This window comes from Lepidochelys olivacea, assembly GCF_965140295.1.
Source record: "Lepidochelys olivacea isolate rLepOli2 genome assembly, chromosome: 15".
NCBI classification, from domain to species: Eukaryota; Metazoa; Chordata; order Testudines; family Cheloniidae; genus Lepidochelys; species Lepidochelys olivacea.
The window spans coordinates 32055566-32072356 of record NC_140425.1 but is presented as its reverse complement, the minus strand read 5'-3'; the positions used below and the strand labels follow the sequence as shown (position 1 = coordinate 32072356).

The 16791-nt window shown below is 44.8% G+C and overlaps 1 protein-coding gene across 1 annotated transcript; it reads left to right on the top strand.

Annotated features, from left to right (window-relative positions):
- Positions 1-328: 328 nt before the first annotated feature.
- Positions 329-10517, top strand: LOC311531823 (uncharacterized protein C12orf76 homolog). The gene is made up of 2 exons (XM_084649573.1): positions 329-651; positions 8531-10517. Exons 1-2 carry the CDS (start codon positions 339-341, stop codon positions 8614-8616), a joined length of 399 nt encoding a protein of 132 aa, XP_084505699.1. The 5' UTR covers positions 329-338; the 3' UTR covers positions 8617-10517.
- The last annotated feature ends 6274 nt before the right edge of the window (positions 10518-16791 follow it).

The following is a 16791-nucleotide window of genomic DNA, read 5'->3' as shown; positions in this document are numbered from 1 at the left end:
AAGGAAGATGGAGGGGGGATGAGGAAGGGGAAGGGGAAGGGAGGATGAAGGAGGAGGGAGGAGGAAAGGAAAGGGGAAGGGAGGAGGAAGGAAGATGGAGGGGGGATAGGAAGGGGGGATGAGGGAGGGAGATGGAAGGGGGAGGGGAGGAAGGGGAAGATGGAGGGGGAAGGGACGAAGGGGAAGGAAGGAAGATGGAGGGGGGATGAGGAAGGAAGGGGGATGAGGAAGAGGGATGGGGAGGAAGGAAGGAAGATGGAGGGAGGATGAGGAAGGGGAAGAGGGAAGGAAGTGAGGGGGATGAGGAAGAGGAAGGAAGGGAGGAAGATGGAGGGAGGATGAGGAAGGGGAAGAGGGAAGGAAGTGAGGGGGATGAGGAAGAGGAAGGAAGGGAGGAAGATGGAGGGCGAGGGAAGCCCAGGAGGGGGAGCCAGGGCAGAGCGGACCAGGCAGGACAGCGCCGCGCCCCGCCCCGCCCCGCGGCCCCGCTTCCCCGCGCCCGGCCGGAGGCGGCGAGTGCCGGGAGGATGCTGCGGCGGGCGCGGCCGGGCTGGGGGCTCGCCCTGCTGCTGGCGCTGGCGGGGCCGGGCTGGGCGGCGGGGCCCGCGGAGCGGAGCCGGCCCTACGCCGTGCTGCGGAGACAGAACCTGGGTAAGGAGGGGCCGGGCCGGGCCGGGCCGGGCCGCTCTCCCCTGGGCCCCGCTCTCCCGCCCCCGGGCCGGGCGTGTCTCGCGCCTCTCCCCCCGGACTCCTGGGTCCCGTTCTCTGCCGGGCTGCGTGAGTCGCCAGTAGCCTGGGGCGGCCCGGCCTGGCGCGGGGGGCTGGTCCCGGTGGATGGGGTTGAGGCGCGCCGCTGTTTGCCCCAACGCCCTTTGCAGTCGCCCGCCCCCGTGATCCCCCCTCCGAGCTGCCCGCTGTGCGGGGCTAGGATCTGAGGGGCCGGGGCCTGGCACCCCGTGGACTGCTCGCCCAGCCTTGGGGCAGCCCCTGGCCCACGCCAGTCTGCCCCCCTCGGAGCCCTGGGCTCCCCGTGCCGGCCTTTCGGGCCGGGGACGCTCTGCCCCCCGGCACAACGGGGTGTTTCCACACTTTGGGGGGTTCAGTGGCCTTTTTGGTTTTTTTCCCTTTCAAAAAATAGATGTGTGGTTTGTTTCGTGTGTGTTTGATTAGCCATCTAAAATAAAGTCAAACTCCAGACCAAACATTTTGCTTTGGACTAAATTATTCCCCCCCCCCTTGAGTTTTCTTTAGCAGAGAACATTTAACTGGGTAGGGCTGAGCCCTAATTGGAATGAAAACAAATTTGACAGTCTCAAAATACTCCACAAAATATAATTTCTGTTCTCCACACAGCTGTAGCACGGACCCATTTTTCACAGTGAGGAAGGAAGGAGAGGACAGCCCTGACATGCTGGCGGGTTTTCTTCTCCCCTCTCCCCTACTGTGAGATTGTTGTCTGCTATTCCCTCTTCCCTGGTGGCTACGAGCACCACGTGGGTTATTATTGTGTATATCCAGCACAGTAAATGCACACAGAGCCAGCTAGCCTAGACAGCTGAACATGCTGCTGCTGATTTGATTGTTAAATCTCTTGAAATGATGTGAGCCTCAATGGAAGACATCAGAAGGCCTTGCAGAGCGAAGGCCCTTACGTATGTACACACTAGGTACAGCACAGGCTGCTGCAGGGCAAGCTCCCCTCACCCTGTGTTGCAATGTGCCCCCAATTCTGGAGAGACCGACTCCAGAGGGTGTCTTCTATGGCCTACTTCTTGGCGTCTCTGAGATGACGGAAGTCAGGTGACTCGTGACACTGATGGCCGGTTCTGTGACGTGGGCAGCAGTGGTTGCTCAAGTTGTACTGAGAAGAGTCGCATTGAGGATCCAGATATGTATTTCATAAATAAAGATCGGTGAGGGACAACTTCCCCTTGTTGACTCTATTCAGGCACACAACCAGAGCTGCCTCAACTCAAAACCTGCAGACTCATCAGTCTGTGCCCTGGGGAAATGCAGTCTAATGTTCTTGAAGCTGGAGGATGTAAATTATTCCTGACTGACTGATTCCTTCAAGTTCAAAGTTCTAATATTTACAAACTATGGAGGGAGTTTCTTTGTAGGTTTGTGAGTTGTGAGCAAGAGAAACATCACATTTTGACATTCTTAGAACAAAATGTTTTGAGTTTCCTTTTGAAATAACATTTTGTTTTGCATTGCTTTAATTTTGTATTGGATTTTATTTTAAAACACTTAAAAGTCAAAAGCAAAATGAAATGTTTCAGTTGACCTGACTGTTGTTTTTTATTTTTATTTTCTTTTTCTGGAGAATTTTGAAATTTTCAGGTTTTGTTCCTAATTGGAATGAAAACAAATTTCAAAATCTGCAAAGCCTCCATGAAATGGAATTTCCATTCTCCACACAGCTCTGCTTATCTCCAAGCTGGTGTGGGTAGCAATTGCAAACTGAGGAGCAAGTTGGATAAGTGAACCTGAGTCAGCTCTATGACAAGGCTGGTAAGGTTAGGAGGGGTCTGATATATCCAAGGCTACCCCAGCCTCTGTCTTTTGGAAAAAAGAATGCACCTCCTCAGAGGGGAGTATGTATCCTGCTGAGAGGTAGGTGGTGCACGTATGCACCACAGATCTTCTCCCTCTAGTGGCTGCAGGCCCACTGTGGTTGTGATCCTAAGAACCCCTTAGTGCCAGAAAGCAAGGGGGTTACAAGAATATCCTGATTCTAGTATGTACATTCCAGTTCACCAAAGACTGTCCGTGAGATCTTAAATGAAAGCCAGGGTCACGTTAGTTGTTAATGTCGTTATTAGTTTCATGTGAGGTATTATGCCAGGAGTTACGTATGTATACTGAAAATGTGTTTAAAAGCCTGCATCAAGGCAAAGTTGACAAATAGGTTTTCTGTTTGACCTGATGGCTTCACATCTACATACAAAATCAACAGGGAAGAAGCAGGACAAAGGAAAAACAAGCAATGGTTTTTTTTTACCATCTCTGAGTACAAAGAACTTTTGGGATATAAGTAGAAGACAAAAAGACACTCCTTTATCCTACATCTTGAAAGTAAATGATCAGCGTGTTTACATTCATGAAAACAGGTTTCAGAGTAGCAGCCGTGTTAGTCTGTATTCGCAAAAAGAAAAGGAGTACTTGTGGCACCTTAGAGACTAACCAATTTATTTGAGCATAAGCTTTCGAGAGCGACAGCTCACTTCATCAGATGTATTCAGTGGAAAATACAGTGGGGAGATTTATGTACATAGAGAACATGAAACAATGGGTGTTACCATACACACTGTAACAAGAGTGATCACTTAAGCTATTACCAGCTTACTGGTAATTACTTGAGCTATTACCAGCAGGGGGTGAGGGGGACCTTTTGTAGTGATAATCAAGATGGGCCATTTCCAGCAGTTGACAAGAACGTCTGAGGAACGGGGTGGTGGGGGGGAATAAACATGGGGAAATAGTTTTACTTTGTGTAATGACCCATCCACTCCCAGTCTTTATTCAAGCCTAAGTTAATTGTATCCAGTTTGCAAATAAATTCCAATTCAGCAGTCTCTCGGTGGAGTCTATTTTTGAAGTTTTTTTGTTGAAGAGTTGCAACTTTTAGGTCTGTAATCGAGTGACCAAAGAGATTGAAGTGTTCTCCGACTGGTTTTTGAATGTTATAATTCTTGATGTCTGATTTGTGTCCATTTATTCTTTTACACAGAGACTGTCCAGTTTGACCAGTGTACATGGCAGAGGGGCATTGCTGGCACATGATGGCATATATCACACTGTAGATGTGCAGGTGAACAAGCCTCTGATAGTGTGGCTGATGTGATTAGGCCCTATGATGGTGTCCCCTGAATAGATATGTGGATGCAGTTGGCAACGGGCTTTGTTGCAAGGATAGGTTCCTGGGTTAGTGGTTGTGGTGTGTGGTTGCTGGTGAATGTTTGCTTCAGGTTGGGGGGCTGTTCGTAAGCAAGGACTGACCTGTCTCCTAAGATCTGTGAAAGTGATGGGTCGTCCCTCAGGATAGGTTGTAGATCCTTGATGATGCATTGGAGAGGTTTTAGTTGGGGGCTGAAGGTGACGGCTAGTGGCGTTCTGTTATTTTCTTTGTTGGGCCTGTCCTGTAGTAGGTAACTTCTGGGTACTCTTCTGGCTCTGTCAATCTGTTTCTTCACTTCAGCAGGTGAGTATTGTAGTTGTAAGAATGCTTGATAGAGATCTTGTAGGTGTTTGTCTCTGTCTGAGGGGTTGGAGCAAATGCGGTTGTATCGTAGAGCTTGGATGTAGACAATGGATCGTGTGGTGTGGTCTGGATGAAAGCTGGAGACATGTAGGTAGGAATAGCGGTCAGTAGGTTTCTGGTATAGGGTGGTGTTTATGTGACCATCGCTTATTAGCACTGTAGTGTCCAGGAGGTGGATCTCTTGTGTGGACTGGTCCAGGCTGAGGTTGATGGTGGGATGGAAATTGTTGAAATCATGGTGGAATTCCTCAAGCTGTAATTCTTCAACAAAAAAACTTCAAAAACAGACTCCAACGAGAGACTGCTAAATTGGAATTAATTTGCAAACTAGATACAATCAACTTAGGCTTGAATAAAGACTGGGAGTGGATGGGTCATTACACAAAGTAAAACTATTTCTCCATGTTTATTTCCCCCCCCCCCACACACACACACTGTTCCTCAGACGTTCTTGTCAACTGCTGGAAATGGCCCACCTTGATTATCACTACAAAAGGTTTGCGCCCCCCACGCCCGCTCTCCTGCTGGTAATAGCTCACCTTAAGTGATCGCTCTCATTACAGTGTGTATGGTAATATCCATTGTTTCATGTTCTCTATGTATATAAATCTCCCCACTGTATTTTCCACTGAATGCATCTGATGAAGTGAGCTGTAGCTCACGAAAGCTCATGCTCAAATAAATGTTAGTCTCTAAGGTGCCACAAGTACTCCTTTTCTTTTTAGTCATGAAAATAGGAACTCTGCCTACCTTGGTGGAAGATGTTGAAATGACTTTGGGTTAGATCTTCTTTAGCCAGTAGGTTAGCCTGTTAAGTTTAGTCTCTAAAAAGAGTGTAATGATTTTGTTTTATATGTAACCCTTTTGTTTCCATTATTCTTACTCATTATCTGTTGAACCTTTGGTAAACTTACATTTCTAGTGAAATTGAGGGTATCTCAGTGCTGGGATATTAAGTTATGATCTGATTGTGAGGTTAATCAGTCAGACTGGTGTGTACTCTGTTCCCGTGGAGACAGCAGACCTGGTATTTCAGTGAGTGTTCAGTGGAGAAGGGTTTGGACTACAGGGGAATGCTGCAAAGGGGTTTAGGGACCTACTATTGTAAGGCAAAATAAGGGCTGGCATTGCCCAGAGAAGATTTTGTTCAGGTGGCTAACAGGTTGGTGGTGTCAGAGAGCTGACACCCAGTTAAGCACAAACAAGTCCCCCTCTCACAGGAGACAGGCAGGCAACAGGGAGACTTGCAGTCCTGGGTACCCCAAACACCATCACAGGGTTAGTAACTGAAATTCTTCTTCAGCTCAAGTAGATCTATGGGTTGGATTAGGGGTTTTCTGAGCCAAGGTTTCTGGGTTCTCTCCCTCATGCACACTTGTGTCCATATAGCCAAGGCCCCTCGTATTCCACAGCTGTAAAATTCATCCCTTGTTGAAGAATTGGGCTCCAGATTCTTTGATTTCATTTGAAAACCAGTTTCTAGCCCTCATGGTTGTTGCAAAAATGACCTCAGAATGGTAAGATGAGACAGTGCTGTCTTCCTAAGTTTGAAGATGGCCTGAAACTATAACCTTGAGAGCTGTGAGCTGCCCCATTCATCTAATTAGGTGTGGACTCTGGAACCTAAAGATATGTGGCATTTTGAAAACTGAAAATGTGACAATAGTATAAGACAACATTTAAATATAAAAATTGCTCACAGCTGATGTACTGATGGAGTTTTTTATTGAATGCAAGTCGAGTGGGGAAAAAAAAATCCATTTTAAAAATGTATTGAAATTGCCACAGCATTGAGGTCCAGTTTGCTGCAGACAGTGTGGGTTCTCGAGTAGCTGGTGACTGTCTGTATACATATAGCCACGGATGCATTAGTCTAACAAGCTATGTTTTACAGCTGCCCAGCTTCCATATTTGGCAGATCTGGTAGTTCCTGGTGGCCCGGATCTGGAAATACAGTAGTTTTCACCCTCCTTGGGATGGTAGCAATGGCATCAAGGATCACTGGAATTGGAAACTGATCTCCCCAAGTTTGGGATCCCTCAGGGCAGGGCCTGTTCATCCACACCAGTGGGTATCCAGCATAAGCATCCCATCTTGTTGCTAGTTTAAACAGCAGTTAGGTGTGAGTAGAAAGTCTCATCTAGTTATCAGATTAAAATCAGAAGTGAACAAGGGAAAAAACTATTGTGGAATACAAAGGATGCTAGCCCAGCCACTCAAGTTTTGTTCTGTTCTTATCTCTCTCTGGCTGTTGCGTACATTAGATGAAAGGTTTCTGAAAGCAGAAGCCTTTGTGTTGATGTGCGAGTGAAGTAATTTTAAAGTTTCATTTCAAATGTTATCTCTAGGAAAGGTTTCAGAGTAACAGCCGTGTTAGTCTGTATTCGCAAAAAGAAAAGGAGTACTTGTGGCACCTTTGAGACTAACCAATTTATTTGAGCATAAGCTTTCGTGAGCTACAGCTCACTTCATCGGGTGCATACTTAATAAGGAGATGTTCTTCATGTGACAAATTGTCTAACAGCAACAATCAAATAGACTGAAAAAAGTGAGCATCTGAAAATGAGAGCAGCAAGTTGGGAGGAAAGATAACATGCTAGCAGTGAGCAGGGTAAAATACAAGTTGGCTGTAAATTTTTCAACTACTGCTATTGGAGCCTGCAGGAGAACTAAGTGTATGTTATGTGAAGCTTTATGGGCACATGGGAGGGAGGGGATGGATAGTATTTTCTAAATTGGGATGACCATATGGTATTATCCAATAATAAAATGCACCCCCTATTATATGGATTAAAAACTGGATAACTTCAGTTCTCCAGAAGTAATCCTATATGGGGGACCATCATTCTAGTGGTGATGTTTCTAGAGGGGTCTAGTAAGGATCAGTTCTTGGCCCAGTGCTATTCAATATCTCTTTCAGCAATGTAGAGGAAAACACAAATGGGTAAAGTTTGCAGATGACACAAATTGGTAGAGTGGTAAAAAAAAATTGTAAGGGCAAGTCTGGTCTACAGAGCCATCTGGATTGCATGGGAAACTAGGCTCCCTTGGAACAAAAAGAGGGACTGTGACTCAGAAAAGGACTGCAGGGTTGGGGAGGAGGGTCGTCATGGTGGATAATCAGCTAAACATGAGCTTGCAGTGTGATGTGGTATTTGAGAGCAAATGCAATCCTTGGCTGTATAAACTGGGGAATATTGAGTCGAAGTTATTACAACTGTATTGGGCATTAGGGAGACCCGTTACTGGGATAGTGTGTCCCGTTCTGGTGTCAACACTTGAAAAAGAATGTGGACAAATTGGAAATCCTTCAGAAAAGGGCTACAAGAATGATTTGAGGTCTGGAAGACCTGCATCAGTGAGAGACTAAAGCTCAATCTGTTCAGCTGATCAAAGAGAAGGTTCAGAGGCGCTATGAGTATCGACTGGAGAGAATATTTCTGGTAGTAAAGGCCTCTTCATTCTAGCAGACAAGGGCACAAGATCCCATGGCTGGAAGCTGAAGCTATACAAATTCAGGCTAGACACACGGTACAGATTATTTAGTGCATGTAATTAGCCATTGGAACAGTTTACCTAGGGGTATGGGTGCATTTTATCACTTGAAGTCTTTAAATCAAGACTAGCCCTTTCTAAACGGTAGGCTGTAGATCAGCCATGAGTGATTGGGCTTGACGCAGGAATCGCTGTGTAAAAATCTCCAGCTTGTTATGCTGGAGGTCAGACTAGATCATAATGGTCCCTTCTGGTCATAAATGCTATGAATTAATAAGTACTAAAATCCTGCCTGTGGCCACCCACTCTCAGTAACCACACATTGTTATTCCAGATGAACTCCAACAAGCAGCCGTTTATTTTGCTTGATAATGCTACCAAAATATACAAGCAAGTGTTCCAGGGCAAGCGGTGGTGGGGCACGCTCAGAGTGCTGAGTGGCCCGTGCGTGTGCACCAGGCATACGTTTCACAAACACTGGGTGAGGGCAAATGTTCACATGCAGCTGCAGCTTTAAAAGGGTGAAAGTCTGGCCAGAAATGCAAAGGCAAATTAGGGGCGTGGTCCAACTCCCATTATAGACCAGGGAAAAACGGACTTAACTGGGAATGGGGTGATATCTAGGGACTCCTGATAAATTCACAGCAGAACCTTTGATGTCACCAGTTTGGGACATGCTGCACTAAATGGGAAGATAGACATACATGCATGTGACCTTTTTCCTCTTATACTTGCCCCTATTCCACACATGCCATTTCTTCCCTCTTGCAGTGCTCATGGGGAGCATCTTCAGTATCCTGTTGATCACCATGATCCTGATGGCAGTGTGTGTCTACAAGCCCATTCGACGACGGTAGCAGAGCGGGAAGAATCGAAATGGATTGGTCACCTTGCTTGTGGAAATTTTGCGAACAAATCCCTGGTGCTCAAAAATGACCCATGCTATGCAGCGACCATAAATCCAGCCTGATTTGTTGTCTGATTTCTGGCTTGTAAACCACTACGGCTGCTTAGTAAAGAGACTGAGAAGTATTTTTTTTTCTCTAACATGTAATGTAACCAGTTGTTTCCCTTGCAGAAGCATGCCTACAACTGCTTGGCTGCTCTCACCGACACCATAGCTAGAATCTGAAAATCTCCTCCCAGATCTCTAGCAATTTGTAGCTCAGCAGAGGTCTGTGTCTTCAAACATGGGTGCCTAAAGTTAGACACAAATAAATGTGGTCTCAGTCTGGCAAATCTTACGTCGGTGACTGATCCTAAGCATTCATGTTTGAAAATATTAGCTGTGTACTTCAGTTAGTATTTGGCCTAACTCTGATAAGAAAGGCTAGGAATATGTGAAGTATTTTACTTTGGTATTGCCCATAGGAAGACTTTCTCACTTAGACTTGCTGTATTTCTGAATTCTGCTCTCAGTTCCTGGGTGGGACTATGGTATGAGTAACCCTCATGATACTCCTTAAACACAGCCTCTAAGTGATTCTAACATGAAAACAATGTACTTTAGATAATGTGGTTCACGTGCCATTTTTGGCAGCAAGGCTGATTACAATTTCAGCTGTTTCAAATGTCAAAGTTTTCTAGATCTAGTCTGTCAAATACCCACTGGACTACAGTGTGGTGGTATCAGAGTTAAATGGAAAACTTTTTGATTTCTGTTCTAAAAATCATCATTTTGCAAGCAGGCAAGTGCATTGGATTCTGATGTATTGATTGGTTTTGCTGTCTTAAGGAATGCAACTCTCCACTCAAGCATGAAGTCTTTTACCAGGTTTCTAGAGTGAATCTTATAAAAGTCAGTCAAAAGGCGAGGGCTTAAACATGCTCTAGTCATGAACTTGGCTTTGTAGGGCTGGCCTACGCACACATTTGAACTGAAATAAAAGTGTGAATTAAAACTGATTTCATTATTTTGGGGGCATGTTGGTTTGTTACTAAAAGGCTTGGGTTCAGTAGATGAAATGACTAGCCATGTAAACTTCAGCCCCTTACATATTTCCAAGAAAGTCAGTCATGGTTGAGAGCCTGCTTTAATGAGATTGAGGGACTGTTGCTTTCAAAACTTGTGGAAGTGTGTGTTTAAGTTATGTGCAGCTCTCAGTTACGTGCATTTTATGTGATGTATTTACACTGGCAAATCCCACTTGCGTATAAATGCTGCTGTTTAATTTTGCACTGGTATAAGTGTTGTTTGGATTTTTCTTGTTTGATATTTAACAAAGGACTGCTTTGGTGGTCATTTATTTTAGAATATTTTAATTTCACGTGAGGAACAACTCCCTGCATCTCTTCTGTTGTCTTCAACCTTCTGTTGTGGCTTTATGTAACATCTGCTGGTTCCATTTTATTTAAAGGGATGATGTGACTGCTGGTGAAAGTAGTGATGACTCTTTGCTGCTTGTCTGTATTGTAATAAGATGATGTCCTGGTGTTTGTAACCTGCAATTCCCAGCCTTTAAGTAAAATATGAGCTAAAGTGAGAGTAAACTGGTGATAAGTTTTAGTTCTTGCTGCTCCTTTTTCTGTTTTGTAAATTGTATCAGCTGAGTCATCTGTCTGCTCTCCGTCTGTCTTCATTTCGTCTAAGATGACACTTTCATCTTCATTAGGGTGGTAGGGAGGGAAAGTCCAGCTGCATTCAAGGTTATAGGCTTGTAGCTACAGCTCTATCTGCTTGCTTGGAGTGATATTCTTGTTTACATTCCCCACACCCAGCTACCTCCCTTGTTGTACAAATAAAAAGCTAACCCAACAAGTCTGTTGTTTGTGTACAGATATTCTGCACGTTACAAACTCTGCCACAGCTCTGTGGAAGGACTTGGCAAGCAGCCCTGCAGCCATTACTGACAGTCACCCTACAGGCAGGGAGAACCCCAGGGTGAGTGAGGATTATCAAACAAGACCTTATGGGCTCATCTACGTAGGGACACTCAAGAAGGTGAAGACTAAATTACTAACAATATGAGGTTAATGTGCAGAAGTTGAAATGTAGAAAGCCCCTGTACGGATATTTAGAAGTAAAGTGGCTTTAGTTTGCTGTAGCTTAAGCCACAGTGAACTAAGCCCATGTTGTTTCTAAGCCACAATCAACTAAGACCACCGAGAGGTTTAATGCACTTTAACTTCACACTTTCAGTTAACTCACAGTCACTTTCCTGAGTGTCCCCATATAGATGAGCCCTAAGAGCTTTTTAGCTGCAGCAAGCTACAATGTGGCCAAAATTCTCAAAGATGTCCACTATTTTGGGGTGACTTGTCGAGCGGGCTAAGACAGCCAGGGTGAGAGTTTCAGAGCTAAGCACCTACAACCCCTTGTGACTGCATTTGGAGTGCTCAACACTGGTGAAAGTCAGGGTCTCACTGCCTCCAGTGAGGCACCCTACATTAGAAAACTTGTGAATTCTTTCCCAGGAGAACATTCAGCTGCAGCACTGCATGACAGTCTGCCTCCCCTCGGAAGTGTTCAGACAACTGACGCAAACTTTATCATCAGTATTAATGCAAATTTCAGATGAGCTTCTATCTGCTGACTTTCTTCCCATAGCACCCAGCTGATCTGACTTACTGAAAATTGAGTAATAGGACTGCTTAAAAACCCACCAGCTGAGCAGCCACTATCTTCTCTCACAACCGAGTTCTAGCTGTGATGCAACTCTTTCCTCCAGTGGCAATCCACGTTAAGGAAACTAGCGGCCACTGGAACTCCGTGTTTTTATAGAACAAATGGTTGTTGATGGCAAAATTGTAGGAGCAATTACTTTAAAAAATTGTCTATGGTTTTAATCCTGCACTATCTTAACTTAGGAGCAGGTCCTCAAGGAATCAATTCTGAAGCACTTAGAGGAGAGGAAAGTGATCAGGAACAGTCAGCATGGATTCACCAAGGGCAAGTCATGCCTGACTAATCTAATTGCCTTATATGACAAGATAACTGGCTCTGTGGATGAGGGGAAAGCAGTGGACGTGTTGTTCCTTGACTTTAGCAAAGCTTTTGACACGGTCTCCTACAGTATTCTTGCCAGTAAGTTAAAGAAGTATGGGCTGGATGAATGGACTATAAGGTGGATAGAAAGCTGGCTAGATTGTCGGGCTCAACGGGTAGTGAGCAATGGCTCCATGTCTATATGGCAGCTGGTATCAAGTGGAGTGCCCTAAGGGTTGGTCCTCGGGCCGGTTTTGTTCAATATCTTCATAAATGATCTGGAGGATGGTGTGGATTGCACCCTTAGCAAGTTTGCAGATGACACTAAACTGGGAGGAGCGGTAGATACGCTGGAGGGTAGGGATAGGATACAGAGGGCCCTAAACAAATTAGTGGATTGGGCCAAAAGAAATCTGATGATGTTCAACAAGGACAAGTGCAGAGTCCTGCACTTAGGACGGAAGAATCCCATGCACCGCTACAGACTAGGGACTGAATGGCTCGGCAGCAGTTCTGCAGAAAAGGACCTAGGGGTTACAGTGGACGAGAAGCTGGATACGAGTCAACAGTGTGCCCTTGTTGCCAAGAAGGCCAATGGCATTTTGGGATGTATAAGTAAGTGCATTGCCAGCAGATCGAGGGACGTGATCGTTCCCCTCTATTCGACATTGGTGAGGCCTCATCTGGAGTACTGTGTCCAGTTTTGGGCCGCACACTGCAAGAAGGATGTGGAAAAATTGGAAGGAGTCCAGCAGAGGGCAACAAAATTGATTAGGGGACTGGAACACATGACTTATGAGAAAAGGCTGAGGGAACTGGGATTGTTTAGTCTGCGGAAGAGAAGAATGAGGGGGGATTTGATAGCTGCTTTCAACTACCTGAAAGGGAGATCCAAAGAGGATGGATCGAGACTATTCTCAGTGGTAGCAGATGACAGAATGAGGAGTAATGGTCTCAAGTTGCAGTGGGGGAGATTTAGGTTGGATATTAGGAAAAACTTTTTCACTAGGAAGGTGGTGAAGCACTGGAATGCGTTACCTAGGGAGGTGGTGGAATCTCCTTCCTTAGAAGTTTTTAAGGTCAGGCTTGACAAAGCCCTGGCTGGGATGATTTAGTTGGGAATTGGTCCTGCTTCGAGCAGGGGGTTGGAATAGCTGACCTCCTGAGGTCTCTTCCAACCCTGATATTCTATGATTATTTAACACTGTGGTATCTGAATGCAGACTGACATTGTAGGGAACATTTCACTTGCTCCGTATGAATGTTTCTCCAAGACAAAGCATGCTAACTGACCAGTAGCATTCTAGGACAGAATAAAGAAATACTGTATCCACTTTTGAAGTTCAGGGAGCATTTAGAGAGAGACTAATGATATAATTTGAATATAGCAAAGGAGTAAGTGTGACTTTTACAAAAACTGCTCTCAGGTTGGAAATAGGCACACGTACATCTTAGCATGTCCAGCATCAGAATACCTAGCCTCACATTACTTTAGTAAGGTTTCAGAGTAACAGCCGTGTTAGTCTGTATTCGCAAACAGAAAAGGAGTACTTGTGGCACCTTAGAGACTAACCAATTTATTTGAGCATGAGCTTTCGTGAGCTACAGCTCACTTCATCGGATGCATACCGTGGAAACTGCAGCAGACTTTATATATACACAGAGAATATGAAACAATACCTCCTCCCACCCCACTGTCCTGCTGGTAATAGCTTATCTAAAGTGATCATCAGGTGGGCCATTTCTAGCACAAATCCAGGTTTTCTGGATTTCTGGGGGTGTGGGGGGGTGGAGGGTGAGAAAACCTGGATTTGTGTTGGAAATGGCCCACCTGATGATCACTTTAGATAAGCTATTACCAGCAGGACAGTGGGGTGGGAGGAGGTATTGTTTCATATTCTCTGTGTATATATAAAGTCTGCTGCAGTTTCCACGGTATGCATCCGATGAAGTGAGCTGTAGCTCACGAAAGCTCATGCTCAAATAAATTGGTTAGTCCATTACTTTAGTACTGAATTTGTGGGGAGACTGAAATCTAGTGAATGACCCACATTGCTCCTTGCTTCCTATCTGTCCCTTAAGGCCTCTAATTTATTTGCTTTATTTGAAATTTAGTGGTACAACTGAGTTGATTAGCAAGGGGGCTTTACTTCTTCCTTGTCTTTATGTATTGCAGATACACCTACACTTAATATTTTATGAATTGCAGATGCAAGTTTTAAGTTAATATCACTAGGTACTAACCACACCTGCAACATGTTCTTCTGTTTGTACATTACAGCTGTTTTTGCACTATGAACTTAGAGAATACTGAGGCAGTCTGACTTCAGTGGAGGTGGAAAGGTCTTTAGGGCTGTTTATCCCTGTAGGCAAATTGAAGTGTTCCACTTTCAGAATTTACCACCACTTCTGCATTTTTCTTTTCCTCTAGCGCAACCTATGATACTTGCTGTACATGCTGCACTCAAAACTTACCCGTCTCCCTTGATGAGCTAGTCATTTCAGACTGTTCAGATGAAATATATTTAGGCCGAATAAATCAGTACCCTACTCCCAACTGCTCCCAGAATAGATTGAGGAACTACAGCCCTGATTCAGCAAGGTACTTAAGCCCTTGAAGTAAATGTTACTAAATGCATGCTTAAATACATAAGACTGATTCAGGAGGGTCTGGGTAAGTGAATTACAATTGATCCTGCTAATAATTATTGTCCTGTTCACTATGCTTTCCTATTGCAGTCATCAAAAGATAGCTGTTCAGACTGAAATAAAACTGGGTTAGCTCCCGAACAGACTGAACTCTCCCTACATCTCAATACATTAATGCAGCAACTGCACCTCTTCCTGGTTAAATACGAATTGCTACTTTCAGGATATCTAAATGCAGTGGAAAAGTGTCCATAGTAAGCTGTGTTCAAAAGAAATTACAAATATACCTAAATGCTTGAAATGACAGCAGAACAGCACCAACAATCTGTCCTAAACGTTTAGTCTCATTTTCAGGGACAATTATAGGGCTACTGTGGATCACATGGAGATTCAATCACTGTCAAATTACAGCATGAATTTTAAGAGAGCAGAGTTAATCTGGATTTATAATCCATAAAAGATGGTTAGAGCTTTAGTGATTCATAGCTTTTTAGAGAAGAGTATGTACTTTCTAAATAAGCTCTGTAGAAAGTGAGAACCCCACAAACTATAAAAAAATAATTTGCCCTTTTAAAAAAATGCCTCTGTAAACATCAACTATAATATGCACTACTTTACTGGTGTATTGCCTTCACACACAAGGATACTTGCAGATCTCAAACAAAAGGACTATATTTCTAAGGGTCTAAAATGCTTCTCATTTACTCTGAGAATATTTGTGCTGTACAAAGGGTTTCAAAACAGAAGATTCAAAGTTACCCAAAAATGTCTGCATGGATTATGTGTGTCAGTTTTTTACGGTAATTCTCTTAGACTAACACTGCATATTTGATAGCTTTGTATATGAAAATGTCTCATTTAAGCAAAAGGTACATCATCAAAAACATAGAAAAGCAAAAAAATCTTAAATATCAGACCTCAGTTATTATGCTTCAAGGTAGGAGTTATTAAATCAAAGGCTTAACATCTTTGACTTGAGAAAAACAATTTCTATCCCAAAAGAGCAAAGCACTTTGCTCTTAGAAACATGCAGCAGCCACACAAGAAGTTGTGATTTGGTTTTTTTAAACACCTTAAGAACATACAGTGAATTACATGAGCAGGTTACACCGCTGATGCTTTTACTAATTAGTAACTATCATTAAAAAAAGCTAGAAAACAGCAGTTAACCTTGGGCTTTTTTCAGAGGAGGGATAGTACCAGTTCTCCAGCATGACATTCAGTTGCCTGAGCCACGAGACCAGTTCTCTGCCGGTAGGTCCCTGCCTCACTCATCGCATGCCTTTAGGGTGGCCAGATAGCAAGTGTGAAAAATCAGGACAGGGGTGGGGGTAGAGGGGTAATATGAGCCTATATAAGAAAAAGACCCAAAAATCAGGACTGTCCCTATAAAATCTGGACATCTGGTCACCTTACATGCCTTCCAAAGTTGGACAGTTCAAAAATCCTGAGTCAGACCTCCCAAAAATGATGAGATTGAAAAATGAAAGATAAATAAAAAACAACACTGTTTTTTGGTCTCACTTTTTGAACGACCCCTGCCAACCCCCATGTCCATGGCTGCCTCATGGTACAGCACCTCCAGCTTCTCCCCAAACCCAAAAATCCTAGTTTATTTTGTGCCCTTCGCATGCCCATCCCCCAGCCCTGCAATTAGTTATGCCATCCCAACCTTCATGTCAACTTTGCCCACCCCCCAGTTCATCACTGCCCCTCCTGCAGCTCCAGGGGGTTCTTCACCCTTCCATTAGTGGGAGCTCCAGGGGCTCACCCTCTCTTCCCCTTCTCAGGCCTGCTGTTGCAAGGATGGAGAGGCAGCAGAGCTGCTGGGCTGTTTCTGCTCCCCATCGCCCTCCCCAGTGCTTTGAGAATGCTGTCAGCTGGCCCCTTTCCTACCCCAGAACTCCTCCTGAGAGCGCTCTGACCTGCCTCTTGCAGCAGCCCCGATTGGCTGCTCACCCCAGGAGGTGGGGAAGGAGAGGGAGTTCCAGACAGGGTTGAAAAAAATCAAACAAGGGCTGGAAATTGTGTCATTGGGCCCAGCAGGGGCTAACAATGTTACAGTCAATTCAGAAGTGTAGGCACCGCTAGTCACCCCTCTTTCCAGCCAGTCCCAGGCCCGCTCTTTTCCTAGTCCGATCCTGTCCCAGCACGCCAACCCCCGATCCCAGCTCCTGTCTCAGTCCCACTGAGGGTGTGTCTTTTCTACATTCTCTGGGCACCCCAGCAAGAGAGAGTCTCCCTGTTCTCAGCTCTTGTGTCCAGTCCCGCTACAGTCACTGGGGGGAGTAAACACAGTGCAAGTGCTGCTTAATTCCTGCAGCCCAAGGCTAGAGCAATCAAGGACACTCAGTGCAGAGAAGGTAGTTGCTAATTAATGACAAGCCTCTACTGTGTATGTGGGAATTGCTGGCTTTTTTCAGATGCTTACAACCTGGGCAAATTTGGCCAGATTTTG

Coding starts and splice junctions, on each gene's coding strand:
- LOC311531823 (XM_084649573.1), top strand. CDS start 339: ATGAGGAAGGGGAAGAGGGAAGGAAGTGAGGGGGATGAGGAAGAGGAA. Junction 652..8,530: donor GCTGCGGAGACAGAACCTGG/GTAAGGAGGGGC, acceptor TCCCTCTTGCAG/TGCTCATGGGGAGCATCTTC.